The following is a 27,957-nucleotide window of genomic DNA, read 5'->3' as shown; positions in this document are numbered from 1 at the left end:
ATAGTCCTGGGAGTGCCAGAGTGTAAATCAGGAGCAATGCCAGTGACAGTCCCTTAATGTAATTAACCAAGGAAAAGATTTTGGCTTCTGGCACCTGAAATTTACTGCCCATACAAGTGTTGATTCATTTTAATGCTGTTTATGATTTCTGCATTGGCATAAATTTTCATACTTTCTATGTTTTTTCAATGACTCCATTTTTTTTATTCAAACATATTTGAGTACTTTTAGAAGTTAAGGCAAAAATTGCTACTAACTTTGTGTATTAAATAGACAGGTGGCATCCTGATGTTTTTTTTTTTTTTTTTTTTTTTTTAATAGCAAGATTGAATGCTTGTATAGTTTGAATGGCTACATTTTCTCTTTGGTAAAATGTCCATATCTCTTACCTTTTGGAGTTGCTTTGTTTTTCATATCAAGTTACAGGATCTCTTTATATAATAAAATTATTAACTCATATTTTCTGTGTTGCCTTTTCCCCTACCCCCAATCTTAAACTTTTAGTTTTACAATTGAAGGCTTCTTAGTTAGTTTTTGAAACCAAATTTCTCTCTTTTATATTTTGAGCTTTGGATAGCTTTCCTATGGTTTATTTTTAACACAGAATTGATATATTACTTTTTCATTCTGATTGTTACATGCTGAGGTGATATTGCACAGCTTATTTTCTATACATGCTTTTCTTTCTTTTGCTAAAAAAGGATTTCTGCCCTCTACTCATTACATTTAACATTCTTGTTTAATTAACAAGTACTCCTCAACCAGGTAAGCATTCGCTCTGTCTGCACCACCCTTCAGTCTCATACATGCACCTCTCTTTTTACTTTCCATGCTCTGTAGTTGATGGCTCTCTTGATAATTGTACAAGTAGCTGTCTCAGACTATGTTACTATGACTAATTAAAACCAGAATTCCCCTTAAGATGGAAGTTTTAGGTTACTAAATGACAAGCATATATCATTACAAAGCATTTTTAACATTTAGTTTTCCCAGTAAGTTTTCAGCAAAGCTTTTCTGGTATAAAAATAAAGTTTGTCCTACAAAATGAACAGGAAAATAAAACGAAGTAAAAGTTATCCTTGATTTTTCATGCCAACCATAACTCCTGTGAATTTTGGGTGCATCTTAGACATACATAGAGACATTGGCAAATATTCAAAGCTGCCAATTCAAGTTTCACAAAACTACTATCAGTATAACTTGCTTAATTTTTCATGTGTAGATGATTGAGCATGGAGTTTATCTCTCATTTTTTTTCTTTTTATTATTTTTATAATTTATTCACTTTGTATCCCGATTGTAGGCCCCTCCCTCATCTCCTGGTCCCACCCTCCCTTCCTCTTCCTCCCCGATCCTCTCCCCTAGTGCATAGGGGAAGTCCTCCTCCCCTACTGTCTGACCCTAGTCTATCAGGTCTGTCAGGACTGCCTGATTCCTCTTCCTCTGTGGGCTGGCTAGTTGTCCCACAAGGGAGAAGTGATCAAGGATCAGGCAACTGAGTTCATGTCAGAGACTGTCTCACATGGAGACTGAGCTGCCTATGGACTACATCTGAGTAAGGGGTCTAGGACGTCTGTATGCATGGTCTTTGGTTGATGCATCAATCTCTGCAGTCCGCCCTGGACCTAGCTTTCTTTGGAAGGATCTGGAGGGGACAGGAGGTTTTTTTTTTTTTTTTTTTTTTTTTTTTTTTTTTTAATATCAAATGCGTCTTAAGAAAAACAGATTCTGTTGGAAGTGGTAGACCATGTTTGTAATCCTAGACTTGGGAAACAGAAACGGGGATTAAGGCTTGTCTAGGCTGCATAGTGAGACCCTGTTAGAAAACAAAAAGGTAAATTGTATTTTCATGCAGCTAAGTCCAAACTTGAATTTTTTTCTTTCTAGCATAGTTTGTACATTGATCATATTAAAAATTTTCTGTCTTATTCTTGAAGTACTTTGTTCTTATGAAGAACATTTCTACACATCACAAAATGTCCTTAGCTCAACTAAAGTCCTCTGACAAGACTTTGGAGGTAAGTTTACATCTATAAGATTCATGTATCCTCTTAACCTGTGGACCTTGTCAAGTTTGCATCTTAGGATCAGAGAAATGGCTCAGTACTTAAAATCCCTGATTGCCCTTGCAGAGGATTAGGGTTCAATATCCAGCACCCACATGGAGGTTCCTAACTATTCATAAATAACTCCATACCGACTTCTATGGGCACCAGACATGTACATGATTCACATACATACATGCAGGTGAAACACTCATAAATCTAAAAGAATTGTATATTGGGGTTATAAGGAGGTGTTTTAAAACTGCCTTACACTAAAGTATTCATTAGGTAGGCAGTAGTTGTGACAAAGGCATATTATAATTTGTGTGCATGTGGGTTCCTGTGTATATATGTGTATGCAGGTTCATGTGTATGTGTATACATGTATATACATGAGTTCATGTATCTGCATGTGTGTATGTGACGTGTGTGTGGGTTCATGTGTGTAAGTGTGCTCAGGCTAGAAGCTGAAGGAGATTTGCTTCTCCACCTTACTCTGTTTTGAGACAGGGTCTCTGAATCTTACGCTCATCAATTCAACAAGGCTGGCTAGCCAGGAAGCACTGAGCATGCTCCAGTCTACATCTCTTCAGTGGTGGAATTACAACTCTTGATTTTTACATAGGTACTGGAATCCAAATGAAGAGTTGTGCTTGTGTGGTACGCAGTTTATTGACTGAGCCATCTCCTCAGCCCCAGCACTTTAGTTTAGATTTTAAATTTTGTTTAATCAGTAATTCAAACAGGTTGTTTGAAAATGTATCCATACAATATTTAACTTCATGATAGTGCCATAGTTTTTACACTTCCCTATATTGATATTTTAAATGTAATTTCTTTAACAAATGAAAGAATAAACATTTAAATGTTCACTTCACCAAGATACTACTGTTAATTACTTTTTAGTGTGACCCCATAAGACCGTTCATCTTTTTTAAAATGGATGTTGCAGAGTTCTTCACACTGATTTTGATATTTAGTATCTGTGTCTTTGAATAGTTCATTGTTGTATTTAAATGGCTGAATAATGATGAAACCTGACTTGGTTTGACTAGAAGTTAAACTTATTAGGATATTTGTTCCCATTGGTCTATAGCTAATGGCTTCCATTGAAAGGAGTGCATTCTTAGAACAAGCTAAAGTTTCTAGACCTATCTCTGCTGTGATCACAAAGGGCATCATGGCATTTTGTGGTTCATATGGAGCAAGATCATCAGAAGTAGTGATCACTGTCTTTTTCTGAAGTTTTTGTCTAGAGCTTGGTTCTAAGGCATCTCACATTTCAATAAATTTTTTTTTTTTTTTCTGAGATGGGATCTCACTGTATAGATCTGGCTGGCCTTGAACTCATGGAGATCTGCCTCCTGAGATGGGATTAAAGGTGTGTACCACCATGCCTGGTTTAACAAGCACTATCTTTTTAATACCCTTGTTTAGCTCTCAGTCTTAATATTTAGTTGTGCCCTTAGCAATTTGCAACCCCACAGATAATTTCTAAATGGATTAATTATCTCCCGTGATACAATCACTATTTTCAAATGGGTTCCCACCCTTCTTTCTATACAATATGTGGAACCTAACTTGAAGGCAGGTATTAAAGATAAACAAGAAAAATCTGATTTTACTTGTTACAGCAGTATGGTGTTTGAAACATTATTGTAGTTCCAATAACTATGTTTGTGGACTCCCAACACCTTAATTTCTTACAAAGCCTTCAATAATATAATCCCTGTTGCCTGGTGAAGGTCTAAAGACTATTGAGATGCCAGTTTACCAGTGACTTCTGGAAGCTTCCTCCAACCCTCACATTCCCCAAATGCTCCATGACCCTGTGTTTTCCTGTCACAGTCCTTGTTGCTGTAAGTGAATGCTCTCTAGTCCACACCCCCACAAGACTGACAGTTCAGAAAACATAGGTAAACACTTAGTACAGAAGTGGAAATAGATTTTTATAGAAAGGACATGTATTTGATTGCTGTTGAATTGTCAAAGCTGATGATTTTGTATGTTAGTTTCTAATTCATGCAATTGCTAAGACCAAATCAACAACCATCTGATTTCTTAGAGAATGGAGTAGTAAAATAGGTTTTTTTCAGCTGATGTTATGTTCTCCATTAGAGCCTTGGAAGACTTTCTAATTTTCAATTAGAATTGTTTCAACTGACAGAGTACTTAATTAGAGAAAGTAAAATATTTAAGTTACAAACACAAAAGGATAAGTAAATTGCTGGTAGCAAAGATTTTATGACTAAATGGGATTAATGTTCCTTCTTGATTTGAGAACAGATTAAAGGTTTAAGGGTACTTTGTTTCTCTGATTATTAGTATGTGTTTAAGCAATAGAACAGAAGCAATAGAAAATGGAAGCTGACCATATTTGTAAAGCATAACTTCTGGCAGCCTAATAATTGTCTGAAAAGAGAAGTTTGAATTATTACTTATAAAATTCAATTTCTTTCTCCACAAAAGTACAGTTTCTTTTGTAACTGAAGCAGAAAAATGTCCTTGAGTTGAGTGAATATTTACAGTCTAGAGGTAATATATTAGTAATTGAGACTCAGTTTATCAAAGTTGGGTCTTACATCTCCCTTCTAACCCACTGAGGTTTCCAGTATGCACCAGGCACAACTGCTATGTATTGTTCCATAGATACTGGTTTCTTGGGCACATCTCTAGCAGCCAGGATGAATTCTCCATGATCAGGGCCTCACTTCATTTCCTGTACCAAACAGTTAACAAGAAATTCCAGTTACTGATTAGGTCTTTAAAAATTTTAGGTCTTCAGGTTGTGTAAGGAGAACAGAGGTAGCCTGAACCTTTTGGGATTTGTTACTGTCTACTTGTCTTGAGGGAGCCTACAAATATAATCTTAGAACGAGAAAATACTGGCAGATTACTGATTTGGCAAGGAATTGTGCAGGGCTCCTGTGGGCCAGCTATGGCTTCAAGGCAGGCCACACTAAGAGCATAGAAAAACTAGAAGCTACACCTTCAGTACATGGGCAACTCCATTCGCATGGAGGGTGCAGCAGGTCTGTGGGATTCCCATGCAACATGTCCAAGACTTGCAGGTTTGTATTTATACCAGTTCTGGTTCCACTCTTTACTTACGGAACCCAGATCATGACCTCAGCACTTCTCTCAGTGGGGTGAAAAATGAGTACTCTCACAGAAAATGGCAGCTGCCCAATCAAACACTATGTGTTCATCCAAGGCCCACTGTTGAAATAAAAGGTCATCTGGGTGCTAATCTGTCTCTTAAATTCTAGCACAACTACCTAGGTGTTTGATCCTGGATGTCATTTTATACTTCTGAAATTGTACACAAGTACACACATGCCTTAGCTCTTTACATTTCCCTTTAGAGCTACTCTCTAGAATTGATTTAATCTATTTTTTAAAATAAGAGACATTGTTCATAGTTTCTATGTAATCTATCGAAAATAGTGCCATAGGCGGGAAACCAAATGATAATACAGACAGCTGTCTTCACGCTATCTAAAAAGGCATTGGCAGCATTTAAATGATAGACAGCACATTTGGCAAGGAGCACTCATGAGTAAGAGAGACATTTGAATGGTGATTGCCCTCAGGGAGCAGAGAGGACATGACTACGATTAATTAAACACTAGCGTGCTCAGTGTAGTTTGCTACTTACTGTTAATAATGAGAGGAAGTGGGTTTTCTGTGTATAAAACCACTTTGTTGCCAACAGGCATAATTTGACCTCATCCCTCTTAGGATGCCTTTTATTACTTTGTTTTGGCAAATTGCTCTGACTAGCAAATTGCTAGTACTATATTGAGTAAGAGCTATAAGACTAACTATTGTCAGGCTCCTTATATTCTTTCACTTTTCAGTCTGTTGTTGGCTTTGTACCTGTTATATAAAGACTTTATTGTGTTAAGATATAACCGTATAACCTTTCTATATATTTTCTTTTTCTTTTTTGGTTTTTCAGGACAGGGTTTCTCTGTATAGCTCTGGCCATCCTGGAACTCATTCTGTAGACCAGGCTGGTCTTGAACTCAGATTCATCTGTGTCTGCCTCCTGGGTGCTGGGATTAAAGGTGTACACTACCACCACCCAAAATCTATCTATATTTCTTTCAGAGTTTATTTGAAATGTGTGTGTATGCGTATATGAAGGTGTGAGGGTTCATTCACTCCTCTATGTGTGTGTCAGTGAATGGGATAGAGGGTGTCAGCATCTGTTTTCTGCTATTCTTGCCACCTTACTTTTTAAGAGAGTGTGCACTGAACCCGGAGCTCTTTCAGCTAGGCGGACTGGCCAGCAAGCCCGCAGGATCTTCCTGTTGCCCTCCTGCACCAGTACACACGATATGCAGGTGTGTCCCACAGTGCCTGGCCCTACATGGGCGCTGGGGTCCCAACTCAGGTCCTTATGCTTGTGCAGCAAGCACTTGACATTCCGAACTAATTCCGTAGCCCTTGTTCACAACTTTTCTCATGAATTTTAGCAGATCTTTTTCCTGAGTCTTTTGGGGTGATCATGTTCTTTATCTTCCATCCTATTACAATTACTGGTTACCATATGCTGCACTATCTCTATTTCTGGAATGAAACCAAGACAATTTTTGTGCTAGTCATGGTCCATTTGAAAAATGAAAAGGCAAAGGAGGAACGTCTTCCATTTCCATGTTTCTTTTCTTTTTTTAACAAATATTTTCCACCCATGCAAATGCACTCCCTCCATCCCACTACCAAACCTTCTTTAATATGCCCTGATATCAGCCAGTATTTGGGCCCGGTTCACCTAAGTGAATCCATAGATTTAACAGTAACAAATATGACCAGGCTGCTGATTGGAGACACCAACCACCAAGCAGTTGGCAAGCTGGGTGATGCAGTCTTGCCATTCTGTTTCTCCTGCTTTATTGTGCTGGGCTTTCTCCTCTTGTCTTGTTTCCTCTTCCATACCAGGTGTCCTTTCAGGTGTCCTTCCAGGCATGAGCTCTCAGCCTTAGCTCACTGATTTAGTTCTGATTCAATGCTTTGTCTCTAGCCCAGTCATGACCCACAGTCTTAGGCTTGTAAATGAGGATTGAAAGTGTTTAGATAAGTGAATAAATCGACAGTAATACACAGGCTTAAAAAACATTTCTAATATGCACCCAAAGCACAAGTATTTTCCAAACATGCAAGCTTATGAAAATGGAGGACAAAGAAAACGAAAACTTAAGATGTAACATTCAAGGAATTTAGTAATATGTTCTATAAGCAGTGTGGCTTTTCTGTGTGAAGAAGAGAAAAAGGAGCTGAAGGAGGTCTCTGCCAAGATTTAGGCAGAACACTACTGGCGTCTATGGATCATCTTAGAATCAACTCTTGTTCTATGGCATGAGGCATCTCCAGAGGGGAGGGATGGGATGAGGGTTCAAAGTAGGATTTGTCGAGGTGCTGGCTGGCTCTACGTGACATAAGCTTTTTGTGCTTTTAATTTTTTTCTTTTCTAGATGGTATTATAGCACAGCCAACTTTACACTGCTTTACACACTCATCTCCAGTGACTTAGGCTGGGAATATAATAGGGCTGAAAGATAGGGAAAATTAGGGCATCTTTATGAAGTAAAATAGGGTTGATTTTAAATTTTTTATTATATTGTATGTGTACAGTATATTTTGCCTGTATGTACATATGCGCAACATGCGTGCCCCTGGTGCCCATGGAAGCCAGAAATGAAGGTGCTCTGGAAAAACACCCACTTAACCATCTCTTCAGAATCAAGGACTGTTTTTTTTAAGTGCTGAGAATTATGTCTGACAGATTATTAACATACACAATACAGTGGCGCTATTTCTTTATTAGTATTGTCTTTATTTACTATTTATATCTTCTAGCATTATCTGAAACTATTCTGTTGGAAAAATATTCTTTGAACTTAGTTTCCTGTCAGACAAGATAAAAACAACACTGATTTCTAAGTTTATCAGTTTATTAAGGGAGAACTTAATGTAATTAACACTTCTTGTCAGCAGAGAGTACATTTGATGATCTGCCATGTACAGTCTTTTAGTGTAGGGAAGCCTTCCTCGAGGCTCTGTCAAAGCTGGATTTCGCAAGATTGAAAAGAGCTAGTGAGTGATTGTTTTGAAGCCTTCTGTGCTTGGTACCTTGAGCTTTATGCCTTCAACCATCTTACTTCTACTCTACCTTCTTATCTCTATTCTCTGTCTTGCTGGAGACTGGCTAGCTACATTTTGTTGACATCATTTACCAGTGGGATGCTACTTCCCTTGGTTACTTTTTTATTTAGACACGCCTTTGTTTTCTTTTTGTCCTCAATCATTGGGGATTCAAAGTGTTTTGCTTTCTATAATAGGGGTAAGAATATCTACCACATACATGCCCCATTGGGCTTCTGTGCAGCTATTCATCTTGTTTTATCTGCATTTCATTGTTGACATTTAGCATTAGCCCCACTTTTCTATAATTTGTAAGGAATTAACTAGTAGTTGATTGCTGAAAGCTATTGAGGAGCATGAATGCAATTTAAAAAATCCAGTGAGATCTCTCCATTGAATATTCTCATTGGGAATAATATTGCTCCCATGTGTTAGAAGATTGGTTTGTGGGACTGTAAAAATAATCTGGGCTATTATGACTGATAGATCCCTAAAGCTCAACTTTAACACAATCTTTTTTTTTTTTTGGCTTGTTTTACATTTTCTTCTATATCTTATGAAAATCATTGACACTGAATTCATAGAACATAAGTAAAATGTATACAAGATTAATGCTACAAATGACAATAAATGACAGAGTTTCTATTCTGGACTTTATCTCTGTCCTCACATACCTTGGCCTACCACTGGATATCATATATATGGCTTATGCTTAACATGAATATTGAGTGTTTTGTGATTACATGAATTGAACACATATGGTTTGCACTTTATTGATTTTTCTAAGATAATTAAACACATGAATGATTGTGTCAAGTTCTCAAGAGAAAAAAGGAAGTTAACCGTGTCTATAGTGAAGTCTAACAGCAAGCGAAGTTATAAACTTCTGACAGTGTTGGGGAGATAGCTCCATGGGGTAAGGTGCTTGTTGAGCAAATATGAAGACCTGAGTTCAGATCTTCAGTATCCACATAAGTCACTTGTCAACAGCCTGGAGCACAGTGACGGGTAGATGATGGTCTGAGTGAGAAGTCGCCCATAGGTTTTTCCATTTGGATCCTTGGTCTCCAGTTGGTGGTCAGTACAAGTTAGGAAGTGTGGCCTTGTTGAAGAAATATCACCAGAGCCAAGATTTGAGAGCTTAAAGACTCAACATCATTTGGAGTCTGCTTTTCCCTGCTTTGCGCTTGTTCAGGATATAAGCTCTCAGGTTCCTGCTTCTGCTGCCATGTCTTTGCTCCACCATCACGGACACTAACCCTCTGCAACTATAAGCTCAAATAAACTTTTTCACCTATGAATTGTCTTGATTATGGTGTTTTATTACACCCATATAAATGTAACCAGTCCTTCTGGTACCAACTTCTGTATTAGTTACTTTTCTATTACTGTGATTAAACCACCATAACCAAGGCAACTTATGGAAGAAAGGATTTATTTGGCTTGTGGCTCTAGAGAGGTAAGAGTCTGTTTGCTACAGTGGGAAGCATGACAGCAAGGAAGTTTGGTGGCTGGACCAGCAAGCTGAGAGCTCACATTTTGAAATACAAGCACGGAGCAGAGAAAGCAAAGTGGAAATGGCATGAATCTTTAAACTCTCAAAGCTTGCCTCCAGTGGCATATCACCTCCAACAAGACCACACCTCCTAAGCCTCCCCAAGCAGCAGCAGCAGCTGGGAAAAAGTATTCAAATTATAGAGCCTTAGAAGGGTAATCTCATTCAAACCAGGGTCATGGAGGCTTGCTGGCCAACTGCTCTCATCCAGATGGAAGAGGTCTGGTTCAGTGAGTCAGTGAGACTCGGGCTTAAGAAATGAGGTGAAGTTGGCACAGGTTAAACGACACCCATGGTTAAACTCTGGCCTCTACATATGCACATATGGGTGAGAGCACCCTTCACCATGCCCATTACACACACACACACACACACACACACACACACACACACACATATATACTTACATAGTGGGGTGGGGGAGAGGGAGGTGGAGAGAGAAGTTGAAACAAACTTAATTTATATACACACACAAAAAGTTTTAGAAAATAGTGTATTTCAGTAGTTTCTGCAATTTTGAAAGATGCTTAAGGATAACACTTTACAGATGTATAGGCTTATAAATTTATAAATTTGTAAATGTAATAGGATTTTTACAGTTTATATAATACATAAATTACATTAGAAGTCACTAAATCATGAATAAATAAGTAATTTATACAATAATAAATCACAATAAGGCAATAAAATGTACTAAGCATAAAGGCAAAAGTGATTTTAGGAAGTCAGCATAAATATCAAGAGTTTTTAAAGATAACTTTTTACTTAAAATTATTTTGTAATTGCTGAGTTTAATTTAAAACATTAAAAAATTTTCACCTTTTCTCTTATTTCTAAAACAAAGAGATAAAGTGCATAAATATATTATCTTGTATTTGTTATTGAAAATTAATTATGAGTGCAATTAGGAAAAAATATCTAACAAGGCTCTGGAGGCAGGAGGAGGGAAATAAAAGAATTGAGAAATACTGCTCTAAACCAAGTAGAAAATACATGGAAGAAAACAAAAACAGAAGTAGAAAGTAACATGGGTGACAATAAAAAATCTAAACCTCAAGCAAACATTCCTTACTTAAGTCATAGCAACAAAACGAGTTGTAGGAAACCTAGAGGTTCAGGAGTCCATAGCTCAGAGAGCCAGCAGCATCTGCAACATTCACTATGTCTAAGCCCTGTGCTTTCCTGATGGTCCTGGTGGTGCTGAGCTGCTGGTCAACCTGCTCTCTAGGATGTGACCTGCCTCACACACATAACCTCAGGAACAACAGAGCCTTGACACTCCTGGCACAAATGGGGAGACTCTCCCCTGTCTCCTGCCTCAAGGACAGAAAGGACTTTGGATTCCCTCTGGAGAAGGAGGATGTCCAGCAGATCCAGAAGACTCAAGCCATCCCTGTCCTGAATGAGCTGACCCAGCAGGTCCTGAGCCTCTTCTGCTCAAAGGACTCCTCTTCTGCTTGGGAGACAGCCCTCCTAGACAAATTCTGCAGCGGCCTCCACCAGCAGCTCCAGGACCTGCAAGCCTGTCTGAGGCAGCAGGTCGGGGTGCAGGAATCTCCCCTGATCCAGGAAGACCCCGTGGTGGCTGTGAGGAAGTACTTCCACAGGATCACTGTCTACCTGAGAGAGAAGAAACATAGCCCCTGTGCCTGGGAGGTGGTCAGAGGACAAGTGTGGAGAGCCCTGTCTTCCTTGGTCTGCTGGCTGGCCAAACTGAGTCTTATTCTAGCACAGAAATGATTCTCAATGCCTGTCATTTCAAAGACTCTTTTCTATTGTAATTTTGAGATGAATCAATTCAATCAATTGCTAGATATCTTTAAGAATATTAAGCTACATTGTGTTCAACTCTAGGGGAACTAATTATTTTTTTATGAACACAAAGATAGATCCATCTCTTAAAAATATTTATAATATTTAAGTGCATTTATATGTGTGTGTACTTTCATATTTTGTTCACTATAAAATAGGTTATTTATATTTGTTTGGTTATTTTATTTTGCTTTATTTACTAATTCTAAATTTTTTGTTTGGTTTATTCACTGAAAGACACTCCGAGATATATTTTGTGAATTTATACAGAGTAGAACATATCATTGACTTGTTCTTCACCCTCATACTCAAATTAAAATTAAAACTGACCATACCTCAGTAGTATGACTACCTAGCATGATATGGAAAGCCATGAGATTTATCAACTGCCTACTGCTCATTTTCAGTACTACCTCCTAGGAACTAGCCCCAAAGGAAGAGTCCTTAATGTCAGAATAATGACTTCTGTAAAGTATGGAAAGTTGGCTATCATCATTTTAAAGAAGCACAACTAGGCTAGTAGGCATCATTGCCACAAATTTCCTACTGTGGCTTCAGAGTGTCAATTTCCTGGAATAGGGACATATGATAAGGAATTCCCCTTTGCTACCCCTTTAGTTTTCCCACCTATAAGAATATTTCAGGATCATGTGGGTCCCAAACAATTTCACAGAATCAGTGAATCTTCAGCATTACACATAGAAGAGAGTTCTCAGCTAGCTGAAATTGCAAAATGAACCATGGGATCCAGAGAACAAGAGAAATATGTGTAATTCTAGGGCAAAAGGGCCTGGAAATTATAAAAGGAACTGAAAATACAAAACCTGCAACCCAGCTGTATAGAGACGAAAATAACTTGAAATTCTCTCTCTCTCTCTCTCTCTCTCTCTCTCTCTCTCTCTCTCTCTGTGTGTGTGTGTGTGTGTGTGTGTGTGTGTGTGTGTGTGATGAACCTTTTCAATCTCTCCAAGCCTCATTCTCCTCTGGACTAAAATGAAGTTCAAAGTATATACATAGTTGTTCTGAACAGCAAACAAAAACATGCACTGGAAAGCACTTAGTTACTGTTCGCCATGGCATAGTGTTTTAAATATGGTACGTATCTGTTTAGAGGTGGACTGCTCAACTCTGGCTTTCCTTGAGGTTCTGACTGATGGAGAAGAAAGACAGCTGAGCAGAGCCAGTAATACGCTGGGGCCAGGGCCTTCGGAGAGTTATGGTTTAGGATGCTGAACACCTAACTTTTCCTACTGTATGGGGCTATGGTTATCAGCCCCAAGGCTGCAGTGTGCTTGTTCTATAATGTTCGAGATATTCTGTGTTCTCCTTGTGCAACGTTGTTTTACAGCCTCTTGCTCACTTAACCCCACTGTATGGTTGTTTCTGCTGTTTCTGTACCATTTCTCCCCTAAAAATAGTATGTAAGGTGCTATACTTTTTAATAAGTTTCTTGGCATACTTTTGCCAGACTTCCTGATCAAAAGCCCTTGTCTTCTCTATCTCCTATCTTCTTTATCTTCTAATCTCCTGGTTTTCTCTCTCAGGATCCAATCACTAAAGAACCACCTGCTAGTCCAGATCAGGTATCCCCAGTGTTTCTTTACTGTATGTGAAAATATTATTTCTTTCTCTAAAATCCATAGGCTCTGTGTCCACTACTCAGTAGCTCACCTCAAAGGGAGAAGCTTATTGGGTTATGAAGTCTGGAGAAGCAGGGAAGCACCAGGGGATCAGGGGATCTGTTCATTTCAAAGAAGTCTCTTTTTTATATTTAGTTAGGAGATGCAAGCTCAATGGGGAAACATTGAGAGGAAAGTGCAGAAGATGTGTGGGGTTCAGTTAGTGATTGGACAGCTGTCACCCTTGCCATGTGACCTTTGCCATCTTCCCCTTCATCTCTCTGCCTGTTCATATATTGTTGCTTTCTCTTCCATCTGGTTTCAGACCAATGGTTTCCCTAAAAAGCAGAAGCCACAAATAGAAAGCAGAACTTAAATAAGCTTGTTTGTGTTTTATGACGTGTCTGCTAGAGGGCCCTTCTAACTTCTGTTCAAGGTATAACTAAAGAAAGTATGCAGGATACGATGATTTTCCTAAGGACAACTCAGGGAAGCAGTGTGCCTGGAGAATAAGTGTACCCAGGGCAGTGACCCAGGCTGGGGCCATATTCTGATCATGCTGAAATCTCACACTGAATGGGGAAATTTTCTTCATGCTATTGAGACCATTTTTTTTGGGGGGGTAATCCTAACACTTACATATTGTACCTTAAAAAAGACATATGAAAATACATATCGCAAAACTGAAATCTTTTACCTATATTAGTAGACACCTTCAAAACAATTTTTTTAAAAAAAAAGAAAAACCATTAAAGAAGAGTTCTGAAACTGAAGAAGTCACTCCTTACAAGGGAAGAGTCTAACTTCATGTTCAGCTAGGACGTTGAAAGTAGGAGTTAGAAAGACAGTGTCCTGTACTAAATTGAAATATGCAGTGTTCCCTTGCTGATTCAGACACCTTGTACACTTCCCACTTTATTTTTTCCTCTTAGAACAAAACCTTTCATTGAAATCACAGTAAGCATCTTTCTCACCCTTGAGACGTGCCTGATTGATCTGCTCCCTCATACTCATTAACTCAAATTTCGTCCAAGAACCTTTTTCTGTTTTCGTGTGTCTGCCCTTAGTTACCCCACCTCCAAAGAGAACAAAACCACAAAAGCAAAAGATGAGTGGACGTTCTCATTTTGTAGAAATTCCTAAGGAAGGAATTATTTTTTCTATTTCTTTGGATGAATAGTTTAGAAAAGATTTATGCATATTTTATGTGTATGGGTGGTGTTTTGTAGGTGTGTACGTCTGTGCATCACCTGAGTGCCGGAGGATGACAAAAGATGGCATCAGATCCCCTGGGACTGAGGTTACAGACAGTTGTGAACCTCCTTGTGGTGCTGGGAATCAAACCTTGGTCCTCTGGAAGAGCAGCCAGTGCTCATAACTGCCGAGACATCTCTCCGGCTCTAGCTTTTTAAAATTAGAGAATGTTACCTGTGAAGATGATGTAACTATAGCTGTAGATAAAAAGAAGCTGGACCATTTTATGCTTTTCCTGAGAAAGAAGCCAGTCAAGTCTGGAGACCTGCTTGTTTTCTGTCTCTGCAGAAATCTACTTGTTTCAAGCTAATGAGCAATCTTTTCCTGCAATGAGTTTATTGCTACAGCAGAATGAACCCATTTGCTTGGCTTTTGTATCTTGTAGACACACTTCCTAATTCAGGAAAACATGTTCTCTTTTTGGCAATGGATAGTGTTGTGGGAATAAAACATTCAGAATATGTCCTTTGCCGCCAGCACACTTCGAGAACAACAGCTCTTGACATATTAATCCCTTTGGGCTCTGCAGGTCTCAGGTCCGGAGGAAGGACCTTGCCATCTGGATGTGGCATTGCCTCCTGTCTGATGTGCTTCACAAGGTGCTAAGGAGAGGTTGTTTGTTTTACAAATTTCTTCTTTGTAGAAGTTCCCTTCTCTTGACTTCACAATACAGGGAGCATCCTGCCACTTTGAAGAAAGAATGAGCTTGCATCAGTGCCAATGTCACTGGGTCCTTAGAGAAAATACAGACGTGGCTAAAGCAGCATTGGAGATGATTTGGATGGCCTGATGACATCTGCAGACCACGTAGAAGCAACACGCACCAAGGTGATCTGAGGCACATCGTAACTACGGCGTTCATGTGACTGCTGAGGACGATGGGGGCTTTCACTGCTGTCGAGCCCAGCCTGGTCTCTGCCTGTAGTCAGAGAAAAACTTGCGCATTTCTCCAGCCCTGTTACTAGATCACTGCTATGTTTTACATAGGGGAGAACTTTGTCTCTGGCATTCTCTCCTCTCCACCACTTGTAAATGGGCTCAGAGTGACATAGATGTGTTTTTAACCGAATTTCAATTTAGTTGATACCTTAAACTATGAAAATTGTCCATCTTTTGTATCACTGTGCATTCATACATGTACATACATTCTGAGGCTTTATACAGCTTAAACATGAATCTCCTCAAACACTATTTTCTTGTTGCAGTAAAATCACTGAAAATATCCCCCACCCTTTAATTTTTTTTGAAATTGGCCATAACATCATGGCTATCTCTTTGTAAAAAATATGCAGCAACACGCATGACCTTCTCCTTCCTGAGCAAATGTCTCCATCAGCCTCTTAATTCCAAATTCCCTTAGACTTTGCTAACCATTTTTGGGGAGGAGGTTGGTGGGGTGTAATCTTGGCTGACTTTGTGATTGCATAACATAACTGACTACTTCTATTTGTGTCCTTGCTTGTATCATTAAGTTATTCTTTCAATATAGTTACACCCAAAAGTTTTGTCTTTGTCGCCCATACTGCCACATTGCTGTATTTTCTTTCATAAGGCAGCATTATTGACTTGTTATGTATTCCCAAAACTATAGAACCTAGAAGGTGGGCTAGATGTGGGTGAGATGAGCTGGAAGAGGATTGACCTGCCTCAGTGGAGTCAGACTTTAATCCTTTTCCTGTAGTTCTGCTGTGACGTTTCTAGTCCACATAACAAGAAGCGCAGGATGGTGAGATGCTATGACTTGGTGAACACAGAGTCCTTGGGGAAAGATCAGTGTGCAGGGTCAGATAGAATTAACTACCATTTAGAGCCTCAGAACCAAGAATACGACTGTGGCCATGACTTGAGTTTTGCAGCTCCTTGATTCCTGAGTTGCAGGGGTGAAGACTCACTAATGTCCAATAATATACAGGACACATTTATAAAAAGAGCCTTAGCCGTGAATGCCAACATCAGAAAACAAAGAGGGCACAGGAAGTCCATTTGATCAGGAAACAAACATGTCACACCAGGGGACATGGAAGGAGAGCAGAGAGGCTTAAAACATTTCCAGAACATTCGAAGGGCTGGAGCAATGCCATTGGGCTCTAGGGAGTCAACCATTTAAAACTTTCCATTTTACAAAAGAGAGATGACTGAAGAGAATTTTGAGAGCACAGTGCTGTTCCAAGGAGAAGGCACCAAGAGCCAGCGTCCCCAGCAGAGATGACTCAGGCCACAGAAGCCTATGGACTATTTAAAAGGAGCTACATAGGTTATTCTAGCACGCTGTGCAAATGCGCGTGCGTGTGTGTGTGTGTGTGTGTGTGTGTGTGTGTGTGTGTTTCCCGAAACACAGCACATGGTCATAATGTAGAGAAACTTATTCCTGGAGCCCAGGCATCCTAAGAAAACTCTGTCACTAATTCAAATGCGGCTCAAATAGTACACGCATGCGCGGAGGGTCAGAGCCTTTGAGCACATTTAACAGGAAGTGGTTAGGGCCTCCCGAGCAGAACAAACACAACGCAGAGGTTGGGAAATCACAGCTGCTATTGGCAGCAGAGTCTTTTGTGAAGGTTAGTTTATGGATTTTATCTAGTTTACTTAGATCAGTTCTCATTTCTTCCTTCTGCTTGGTGCATTGTGCCCTGTGCAGGCAAATTTAAATGTGGGATCAGTCCCGAGAATTAGGCTCCACCCAACAAAGAGCATGAAACCTCTCGAAGTACATTAGAACCATTAGTCATTAATGTGAGTGGCATAAGGTCCATTATGGAAGGTGTGACAGTTAGTTATCGGCCTGGTGATGATGGAGTTTTTAAGAATACGTACAAACAAACAAACAAACAAACACTTAATTCTGTTTTCTCTTTCTCTCTTTTCTTATTTAGAGTCAGCATCATGATGAACTCAAGAGTCATTCACTATGCAGCAGAGGCTGACTTTGGACTTCCGGTCCTTGTGCCTTTGCTGGGAGAGGTGTGGGATTTCAGGCTCTGGCTGCCACACCAGCTTTGCTATGGTGTTGGAGACTGAACCCACTGCTGACACCATTCTTTCTTCCTGCTCCCTGCTAATGCTAACCCTGTGGGTTGCTGCTCACAGGCTGTGCCACCAGCCTGTCTTCTCTTATAGAGGAAAGAAACAACCCTCTGAAGAGTCATCATGAGCTCCACCCACTGTGATTCCTTGTGAAGCTAACAGACTTATCTCTGATGGCCCTGGGGCATCATCCCAGCTCGCCAGGCACCTGACAACTCCCAGTGACAACACTGTGTGACCCAGGACAGCCCTTGATCCTGGTAAAATTTGACGGTTTCCCTAGGGCCACGAGAGAGGCTCCATATGACACAGTCTATATACATGGTCTGTATTTGTCACAGAGAGGATGGCACTTCAAATGTGACAGATTTGTTAAATGTCTGTAAAACCAGAATGCCAGCTTATAAAACTAGAGAAACTCATGATACAGATAAACGTGTGTGTGTTGAGGTTGGGGAGGGGACATTTATCTTAATACCAGTTGTAAACAAGATAAATAAATTCAACCACACTTGGCACATGCGCAGGGACACGCACTCACACAAGTAAAGCAAACCTAAAAGAAATGTTTTATTTCTTACAAACAGAAGTACCCATTTAATCTGCTGTTAGCCCGACCTCTTTATCTGCTCTGCTGATTGCATGCCATGGGTTTTCCTGGGCTCTGAATTCTCATATGCCTCTCCACTCCTCAGTTCTTTTAAGGACTGTTGCAGACAAAGCAGACCTCAATGTGACACTAGATATTTTTTTCTAACTTTGAGTATTGATTTTGTCTTTGAAATGTTCTATAAGTTAATATCATTGGCGTGGTTTTCCAGAGAGGGGTGACTGAATGGTCTCCTGGTCACCTTATCTCCCCTGCCACATAAGTATATGAGTGAATATTCTCCAAGACCTCACAGCAGTATAAGACCCATTAGTAGCATTCTTTAAACATGAATGCCATCATCATTGTTTTCCAGGTTAATGACAAAAAATTAAAAACCATCTAATTCTTTTTCTTTTATCTTTTAGATTTCTGGAAGTAATATTTTCACTGCTTTAGAGGATTACTAGCATATAATCCTGTCAGGTGGGTTAGTGCTGATTTGGGGCTGGCTGCTTCTTACAAATAGAGTTAATCTTCTATAAGCTAGTTGGTCTTATTCCTCCTTTTCCTCTTCAAAACTATTCAAGTCTCCACTATGAGAAAGAATATATGAAGCTCGAGGAGCCGGTCCTGCAAAGGTAAGTCAGTTGATTGGCATGGGAATGGTTGTCCTTTTAATCTCTGCCGGATGCACAATCCCCTTAGGTGTCTTCTCCACTTTTTGGAAAAGTGGAAATAATAAATAAAAGGCGAAGAAGAGCCATAGTTCTTCTTTAGTTCTTCTTTTGGTTCCTTTATTTTCATTACTTTACCGAAAGATAGAATGTAATGAAAGGATGAATAAACCAAAATGTCAACCATTCATCCACCATCACATTCAGAAACCATTAGAAAAGTTATTGAGCACATAGTTTTTTCAACTGAATCACAGAACGTGTGTCTCTCTGACACACTGGCCAGGATGTTTGGGCTACACACTAATGGAATGAGAGACAATGGTGATGATGTGGGTTTTGGGCAGGTTCTGGGGTATGGATGGTACATCAGATCGCCTGCATAAACACATGTAGGACACCAGTTCCTGAATGATCAGCTGCCAGTGAAGTAAGCCATTAATCTATCATTGTCACATTGTCAAATATAGTAAGTAGTCGGCATTTAAGAAAAAGATTAATGATAAACAACATTTAGAAAATTAAAAAAATTGAATTATGACAAATTGGACATTTTTTTTTCCAGCAATGGAACAAGAAAAATTCATTTAGCTTCTGAGGATTCCTGACACAACAGTATCCAGGGACCTGAGTCATTTTTGAAGACAGGTCTTTCACACAGAAACAAATGCGAGGATTTAATATACTGGGAAGCTGAAGGAATGACACTTCTGGAGCTAGAGTTTTGAAGTCATAGGGTGTGTTTGTGTTCTCTGGGTGGGAAGTAGGAGGAGGGATATGCCCGGAAACGCCCAGTGTTTAGATGGCAGCGTGGTCAGGGGATTAGAATTGTCACACTCAGTCACAACTGGAAAGAACCTGCTCTCAGGGTGGTTACAGCTGGGAGAATCTTAGATCTCAGTCTGAAAATCGTAGGCAGAGAGGACAGAGTCTGCATTAACCATGACCCCGAGAGACCAGTGACACACACTGACCTTCGAGAATGTTTTCCTGGAGGAGAACAACTTCAGAGAAGCTCTTTCAGAAGTAATGAGTCACTGTGAAAGAAAAACACAACCACCCCACCGCTCCTGACGCTAAGGGCTTCTTGCCATGAATGCTCCAGCAAGTCACGGAATACCTGCGGAAAGCCACAGAGTGGTAGGGACATCACTACAAATGGAGGATAGAAAATGGAGGTACAGACTGTGGCTAACCAATGTACCTATATCAGACTAACAGTTAATCAAACAAAAAGTCTATGGCGTGGATAGGTGAGTGATTACACACCTATACACACTTCTCAGGATAGATCAATTATCTTTGGAATGATGATATCCATTTGGCGTGGAATATCTGGTTTACTGGGAACATTTACCTTCATTGCAAAAGGATTATTCTAGGCTTGTGCTCTCAGTTTGCATGGGGAACACATAAATAAAAATACGGAAGTAAACTGTAGGGAAGTGTTCAGAGATGACAGTTGTGTTACTGCATAAAACCTTTCTTCGCAGAACCTAGAATTCAAGACTCACCCCGCCTCAGCTCAGCCAGGACAGCAGCGTCCTCATTTCCCCATGGCCCTCCTGCTTCCTCTACTGGCCGCCCCGGTGATGTGATGGCTCTCTGGGCTGTGAGCTCCCCCATGCTTAGCAGAGAGACATTTGTGCTCCTGAGCCAAATGAGAAAAGTCTCCTTTTCCTCTTGCAGGAGTGAGAGAGGGGCTTCCATTCCCAAGGGAGATGGTGGGTGGCACCCTGTTCCAGAGGCTCCAGGCCATGTCTTTCCTCCAGCTGAGGCTCCAGCGGATCCCACCCTCCAGTTCTTCCTCACAGACAGCTCCTCAGATGCCTGGAAAGCAGCCCTCCTGACAAGCTCCTGCAGCAACTGGAGGACCATTGTTCTTGGGTACTCTTACTATCCCCCCAATATTAAGTCTTCCAACCCATAATATTGGAAGCTTTTCCATTTGTTTGAATCTTCTTTCATTGCTTTTTTTTTCTTCCAGCTTTTAGGAACTTTATTTTCCTTCTACCTTTTTTTTTCCTTTGCTCAGGTGTCTGCAGAGGAGCTCAGGACCACTCAGTGGTAGCTCCAACCCACTTGGTGGCCTGCGCTGTGGGAGCAGCTGACCAGTCCTCAGTAGCTGGCTGGGCACTCTAGTCTTCAGGAGGGAAGTGCTGGGTGGGTACAGAGGGGCCTTACGCACCCTCAGACCAGTCTGCCACCTCGGGCGGAGCAGCAGTGAACTCAGGAGCCGGAGCAGTCCATTCGCCCTGGAATTCCTCTTTGCTCATGGCCTTCTAAGCAACATCCTGCTCCTCTTTCTCAATCTCCTCTGAGTCTCCATAGAAGTAAAGACCAGGCATAACCTTCCATGGGTGCTCATGGGAGATAGTACCAAGCATGCGGAGTACTTCCAGGGCCAGCATCCACTACATCATACCCACTGAGTGAACTCCCTTGTTGTTGTATGGGATGGCAATGTCCACATAGCGCAGGGGAGAATCTGTGTCGCACAGAGTGATGGTGGGCGTAGGAGGCCTCTGGGAGGGGCTGGTGGTCAACCCTGGGATCAGTCACCACTAGAAGCTGTGACTCCCTGAAGGCTGCTGGGATTAGTGAAGGTCCCAGGTGGGAAGCGGCCAGCAATTGGAATAGCTCCAGTGTCAGCAGCAAGCTTCAGCACAGCTCTCTGGCCAGTGTTCCTGGAGGAGATGACGATGACAGCAGGGTTCTCAATGGCAACAATAGCCCGAGCTGCAAGCAACAGCGTCTCCCAGGTCCTCTTCAGGTTTATGATGTAGATACCATCACTCTTCCTTTTGCAAATGTATTGCTCCTTTTGCAAATGAAAGCCAAAGTTGGTGACGCCTACGTGGGTTCCTGAGGCAAGGAATTTGAGGACATCCTCCTCCTTCATCTGTAGGACATCAAGGGCTCTGGACATTGTGTAGGTTCCCTTTAAGTTATGATGGGAATCAAGAACGCTGTATGGACTTGGGCAGTGAGGAAAGGCTCTTTTATTGTTTTTCAACAACGTTTGCTGGTTTTCCTGTACAAGCCTTTTAACTACTTGGATACAGTTCCTCCAATTTTATTAACCTTAATGATACTGAAGATAGGATAGATACATCCTTTAAATTCATGACATAACAACTTAAGTTCGCGCAAGCAGTATGGGCAAGACAAAGGCAAGAAAATTGCATGATTGAAGACGTAAAACTATTGACCCTGACAAACTGTCAGGCATTGTCTGATTGTGGTGAGCTCAGACAAGGCCAGTGTATGTTTACCTATGTAGCTCTTAACAGAACACCAGACCACGTATTTTCTCACTATAAATATATAGATGACGTGATTCTGTTGAGTTACAGTCTAGGCACATGCTATAACTCAAGCTGCTCTCATAATTGGAATCGTAAGAGCTGTAAGCACCTCATGGAAGCTAGAAACAGTGATTTGAAGACACGTTCATGATGCAATGTTTATGCTCATGAAGAGAAACTGGAAATATGAGGGATATTCTTTACAGTTCTAGCCAATATGGATCTTGCGAACCAATTTTTGTCAGTCATGAATGCCTCTCAGTCAGACAAAGATAGCCAAGGTTCTGTTTCAGCACAAACTTCTCCAGTACTGGGCTTGGACCTAAGGATGACACAGTCACAATGCAGAGTGCTGTTGTTGAAGAGCTGGTCCTCTACAGATGTCCCTATACTAATCATTGAAAATGCAGAAATACAAAACCTTCAGGCAAGCAGAGTTCTGAGGCAAAACAACACAGACAGCATCAACAAACAGGGCCAGTGCTGAAAGCTGCTTCTCTGGCACTCCAGGATACCCATCCAGTCATGAATACAGGACAAAAACACTCACTTTGTTCAATAAGAAGTGGGTTGTTTTGAAACCAATCACATTTCTTTGTAAAAGTTTAACTGCAATTCAGACTCAGAGAAAGAATAAATTTGATGGTATTTTATGAATTTCATGCTGTCACTGGCTCTGTCATTCCTGTTCCTGATAGTCCAAAAAAAAAATAAATGGTGTGTGTGTGTGTGTGTGTGTGTGTGTGTGTGTGTGAATATGTTAGATAATATAACAACTTAAAGTCTCAATAGCTGTGCCTCATCAAATAGAATTACCCTTCCTTTCACTCCTCCTTCCTTTCATTCTCCTCCCTCTATGACTCCCCTTCCTCCCTCTCTTCTTTCTCCACCCTCCTCACCATCTCCCCTCTTCATCTTATCCTTTTCCTTCACTATTCCTCACTATGCTTCTCTCTTTTCTTTTCTCCTCCACCTTAAAATATCTTTTCGGATACATTATTACAGCTCAAAACTAACTGTGCCAAAAGCTAGCCTTGTGCTCCTGATCTTCATGTCAGCTATTTGAGATTAGAGGCACAGCAGGATGGAAACTCACTACACAGCTGAGGGTTTGCCCTAATTCTGATGGTTCTCCTCCATCCCCTCAGTGCTGGATGGCATGTGTGTACTCAATATCCAGTACAATGTACTGGAGATCAAATAGAGGGCTTCCGGTGTGCTACAGAAGCACTTTATTAACTGAACTACACCATGCCTGTAAGTTAGGCTTAAGAGATTAAATGCTAATACTTCACAAATCATGATTGAACTCTCCTGAAAAGTTTTAAACATTAATAATGTGCAACCCTGAATGGAAAAAATATAATCTTTGTTGTTGTTTATTTGGCCTTTTTTTTGGGGGGGGAAGGGGGCATTGTTTTTGTTTTTTGAGATGGGGTTTCTCTATGTAGCCCTGGCTGTCTGGTAGATGAGGCTGGCCTCAAACTCAGAAATCCACCTGCCTTTGCCTCCCCATGCTGAACGCTGGGATTAAAAGCATGTGCCACCAATGTTGCACAAAGTTTTATAAATAGCAAATACCTGGAGAAGCCAAGATATATTTATGTATAAGTTAATGAACTGAAAAACTAAAAGTCAATGTGAACATAATACTTTATTAACTAATAAAAACATTGAATAAATTTGAAATATATATTACCCTATCATAATTTATTATTTAAAAAATTAATTTGTGACGAGACTTAGTTTATGATTTATGTATTATATGAAGAAAATAAAAATCATTCTGCAAATTTAGTTTAAAGATAAATTCTAAACTTCTCAGTTAGTGAATGAAATACAATAATTTTCTAATGAAATTATTTTTATTCTGTACATTAGAGGAGCAAATTTTATATTTTTGATGTATATCTGTACTGTAAAAGTTACTTCATTTAGAAGAGAAATTCTACAAAGCTTTTGTAGAGGGAAGGAGGAAAAGTTTGCACAATAAGGAAAGCCAAAATAGTTGAGAAAAACTTCCCAGACATAAGCAGAGAAAGAATGAATGAAAGTGAAAACAAAATTGTGAAGTAAAAAGAGAACATTCAGAAAATGGAAACTAGTGTTTCCCATTATTTAAGATGCATCCGCACAGGATGGGCTTCAGAGAACCTAGAGGGGAAGGTTCAGGACCACACAGCACAGAGGACCAGCAGCATCTGCAACATCCACAATGTGGAAGCCCTGTGCTTTCCTGACGGTCCTGGTGGTGCTGAGCTACTGGTCAACCTGCTCTCTAGGATGTGACCTGCCTCACACACACAACCTCAGGAACAAGGGAGCCTTGACACTCCTGGCACAAATGAGGAGACTCTCCCCTGTCTCCTGCCTCAAGGACAGAAAGGACTTTGGATTCCCTCTGGAGAAGGAGGATGTCCAGCAGATCCAGAAGACTCAAGCCATCCCTGTCCTGAACGAGCTGACCCAGCAGGTCCTGAGCCTCTTCAGCTCAAAGGACTCCTCTTCTGCTTGGGAGACAACCCTTCTAGACACATTCTGCATCGGCCTCCACCAGCAGCTCCAGGACCTGCAGGCCTGTCTGAGGCAGCAGGTCGGGGTGCAGGAATCTGCCCTGACCCAGAAGGACCCCGTGGTGGCTGTGAGGAAGTACTTCCACAGGATCACTGTCTACCTGAGAGAGAAGAAACACAGCCCCTGTGCCTGGGAGGTGGTCAGAGCACAAGTGTGGAGAGCCCTGTCTTCCTCAGCCAACTGGCTGGCCAGACGGAGAGAGGAGGAGGACTGAGTCCTGAGCCAAAGAGGAGAGGACTGTGCTGGACTAGGACACTCTATCTTGCTTCATGAGCTTCCTTTAAAACTCTCATTCATTTTCGGATGAATATAATCAACCTGACTAGATGTTACAGCAAAACAGAGCAAACGTTTTGTATCTGTAAAAGCATTTTTTTCTGTATCCATTCGGGCTGGGTTATTTATTTATCTATTTATTTATTTATATAATTTCAGGCATTTATTTTAAACCTCACTGTCGTATTGTTTCTTTAATGTACCAAACCATCATTTGTAGTCAATTTGTACCAAATAAATTGCTTTATAAAAAACCTTTAATTAGTAAATTCAGTATGTTTTTAAATTTTCCAATGTTTTTAAGATTATTCTCATCACCATAAAAATTAAACAAATAAATAGTATCCAAAAATCAGAATGGATATCCAGGGACACTGTATAGTGTTTACATGAACTCTAGAGCTTTCTCTCTGCTCATCTCCAGTCTATATTATGCTTCTGGAGGTTTAACCAACATTCTGTGCAATGGAAAGCCAGAGAATCTTGCTCCCTCACACTGTTTCATAGTCCTTTTTGAACTAAAATATTCCAGATTAATTTTCTGTTTGACTTCCATGACCTTGGTACCTATCATCTACTCTCAACTTTGATAGGTTTACCTGTTCTGTAATCCAAATATGAGGGAGATCATGTACAGCAGCATAAAGTAGATCAAGAAGAATGACTCAGCTGCCTTCATAGCACAGACAAATACACCAAGGAAAACCTGGGATTAACCCCATTCATAACAGCCTCAAGAACCAGCCTTGGAATAAATCCCAGTAGGAAAACCAAATACCATTAAAATCAAACTTTTCCATTAGTACTATTTGCACTCTATTTCATGGGCTTTTCTCCTTCCCCTTCTCAATGATTCTTCTCTTCTTCATCATCGTCATCCACTTCTTCCTCCTCCTTTTTCTCCTTCCCTTTCTCACCCTCCTCCCCTTACTCCTCCTCCTTTATTTTTTTGTCTTTCTTTTTAGTACAACACCAACTTTAGAACTAGGGTAGCTTCTCTCTGGGTCCGCATTCTTGAGCCATTACCTAATATCCATCTCCCAGCAGCCAACATTTGCCAAAGTTTCTCAGCTGTAGAGGTGATTTTACCTTCACTTTTCAAGATGAGATTTTTTTTTTTTTTATCTCACTTGGTCTTGTTCACTCAGTCATAAACTTTTTTAGGTCATTTGTGCAACTCACCTGTTGTGTCCAAGATGCTCCCTTGCTGTAGTCATGGACCCCTCTGGCTTTTACCATCCTTCCACTCCCTCTTCTGTGAATGATTCTTGAGCCCAGGAAATCAGCCTTTTATTTTCTGCTCAGTGGTCAGGTGTGGGTCTCTGTGTCTATTGGTGTAGACTGCAATTGAGTTCTGTGCTAAGAGTTATCCAGTGCAGTAGGTCTCTTTAGATTAATAGCTGTAATTTGAAATCAGGTATTGTGATTCTATGAATACAACCCCGCTTTAATTCTTTGGTAGCTCTGACTCCACGTATCCTTTAAAGTGATACTTCTGGGAGAAACATCATTGAAAGTTTCATTTGGATTGCACCGCCCAGAATATCACCTGAAAGATACCTTTCATAACATTATTCTATTTAATGTTCATAGCTTTTGTCTATTTTATCTTAGTAGCTAACGTGGTTGTTATTACTTCAGTTTTTTGTTGTTGTTGTTGTTTTTTGTTTTGTTTTTGATGGCTCATCAGTTCCTTTTTTCTCATTTCAACTTTCTGTGATCTCATATTTTTTGATTCAATGCCACAAAACAACATCAGAGTTTTTTTTCCAGCACAGAAGAAAAAAAAAAACAAAAACACAGAAGTGGAGACTTCTGCCATGAAATCAACCCCTCCAGGAAAGACGGAATATTACATGGTAAAATACATACAGTTGTAGGAATGAGAGCAGTTGCTGTCTGTCAGACACAATGGAGACTGACGATGAATCTCAAATTCAATCTTCAATAAGAAATTGATGGATGCCAAATGGTTTATACAGGACTCACTGTCCTAGACTGTAACTGAAAATGGAATTACAGATAAACTTATGTAATATACATGATGTACCATGAAATAAGAGTACATACTATATTTGATTACATATATGAGCACATACCAGCTCTTTTTTCTGATACACTCCCTGTATGTCCCTGCATTCCCTGAACTCAACTTTCAGTTCACAGCCCTTGCCCACCCTCTCCAGACCCCCATGTAAAATGGCCCAGTTGTGCTCCTCAATACCCAGCTCTGCTCACTTCACAATTGTTTACTATTACATCTTGACTCCTGAGTGATATTTTTTCTAATAATGCATAACCATGCATTTTTAAAAATGAAACAAAAAAATTAAGCTGTTCAAGGTTTATTTAAAAAAAAAACCCTTACGTGTGAGGAATATTCTCTTATTTTTAAACTTAGAGAACGTTCTTCTAATGATCTAATGCTGAATGAAATAAAAAAATGAAAAGGAAAGAAGGAAAGAAAAGAAAGAAAGACAGGAAAGAAAGAGAAAGAAACAGAGAGAGAGAAAGAAAGTAAGAAAGAAGGAAGGAAGGAAGGAAGGAAGGAAGGAAGAAAGGAAGGAAGGAAGGAGGAAGGAAGGAAGGAAGAAAAAGAAAGAAAGAAAGAAAGAAAGAAACAGAGAAAGAAACAGAGAAAGAAACAGAGAAAGAAAAAGGAAACAGAATCTTCAAAGCTGAACAATATTTAGAGACGAGCGCCTCCTACCGGTTATGCCCTGCAAAGAACAACTGAGTCCAACTCTGGCAGCTTCTCCACAGAATTCAGTTTCTTGACAGTTTCCTCCACACTAAAACAGGCTTTCCCCCAGAAGAACCGACATTAGTTTAGGGGATTTCATTTCCTTCACTTCTCATCCGAGGGAGGGAAAATCCTCTCAGGTTCATGTCCTCAGCGTTCATGTTTTCTGAACCGACGTTTAGCGAGTCGGCTACACGGGCACAAAACGGTCACTGTGTGTCCTTTCCCTCAAGCCTTCTACAATCGAAGTTCTCTGGAGAAGGAGGAGTCTTTCCGTAGTCTCGTCGGGAGCTATTCACAACCAAGCTCACAGTTTCCGATGATTAAGGAAAAC

At 40.3% G+C, this 27,957-nt stretch overlaps 2 protein-coding genes and 1 pseudogene across 2 annotated transcripts; 2 read left to right on the top strand and 1 right to left on the bottom strand.

The window, feature by feature from the left end:
• Nucleotides 1–10,908: 10,908 nt before the first annotated feature.
• On the top strand, nt 10,909–11,526 carry LOC129675174 (interferon alpha-1-like). Its single transcript, XM_055605180.1, has one exon. It carries the CDS (start codon nt 10,909–10,911, stop codon nt 11,485–11,487), a length of 579 nt encoding a protein of 192 aa, XP_055461155.1. The 3' UTR covers nt 11,488–11,526.
• Nucleotides 11,527–20,773: 9,247 nt separating this feature from the next.
• Nucleotides 20,774–21,714, bottom strand: LOC129675175 (40S ribosomal protein SA-like; annotated as a pseudogene).
• A 2,531-nt stretch (nt 21,715–24,245) lies between these two features.
• Nucleotides 24,246–24,818, top strand: LOC129675176 (interferon alpha-1-like). Its single transcript, XM_055605181.1, has one exon. The coding sequence runs from the start codon at nt 24,246–24,248 to the stop codon at nt 24,816–24,818; it is 573 nt and encodes a 190-aa protein (XP_055461156.1).
• Nucleotides 24,819–27,957: the final 3,139 nt, after the last annotated feature.

The sequence above is a fragment of the Psammomys obesus genome, unplaced genomic scaffold (assembly GCF_907164565.1).
Source record: "Psammomys obesus unplaced genomic scaffold, mPsaObe1.curated_primary_1811, whole genome shotgun sequence".
Taxonomy (NCBI): Eukaryota; Metazoa; Chordata; class Mammalia; order Rodentia; family Muridae; genus Psammomys; species Psammomys obesus.
This window is presented reverse-complemented; position numbering and strand designations above follow the sequence as displayed.

Coding starts and splice junctions, on each gene's coding strand:
- LOC129675176 (XM_055605181.1), top strand. CDS start 24,246: ATGTGGAAGCCCTGTGCTTTCCTGACGGTCCTGGTGGTGCTGAGCTAC.
- LOC129675174 (XM_055605180.1), top strand. CDS start 10,909: ATGTCTAAGCCCTGTGCTTTCCTGATGGTCCTGGTGGTGCTGAGCTGC.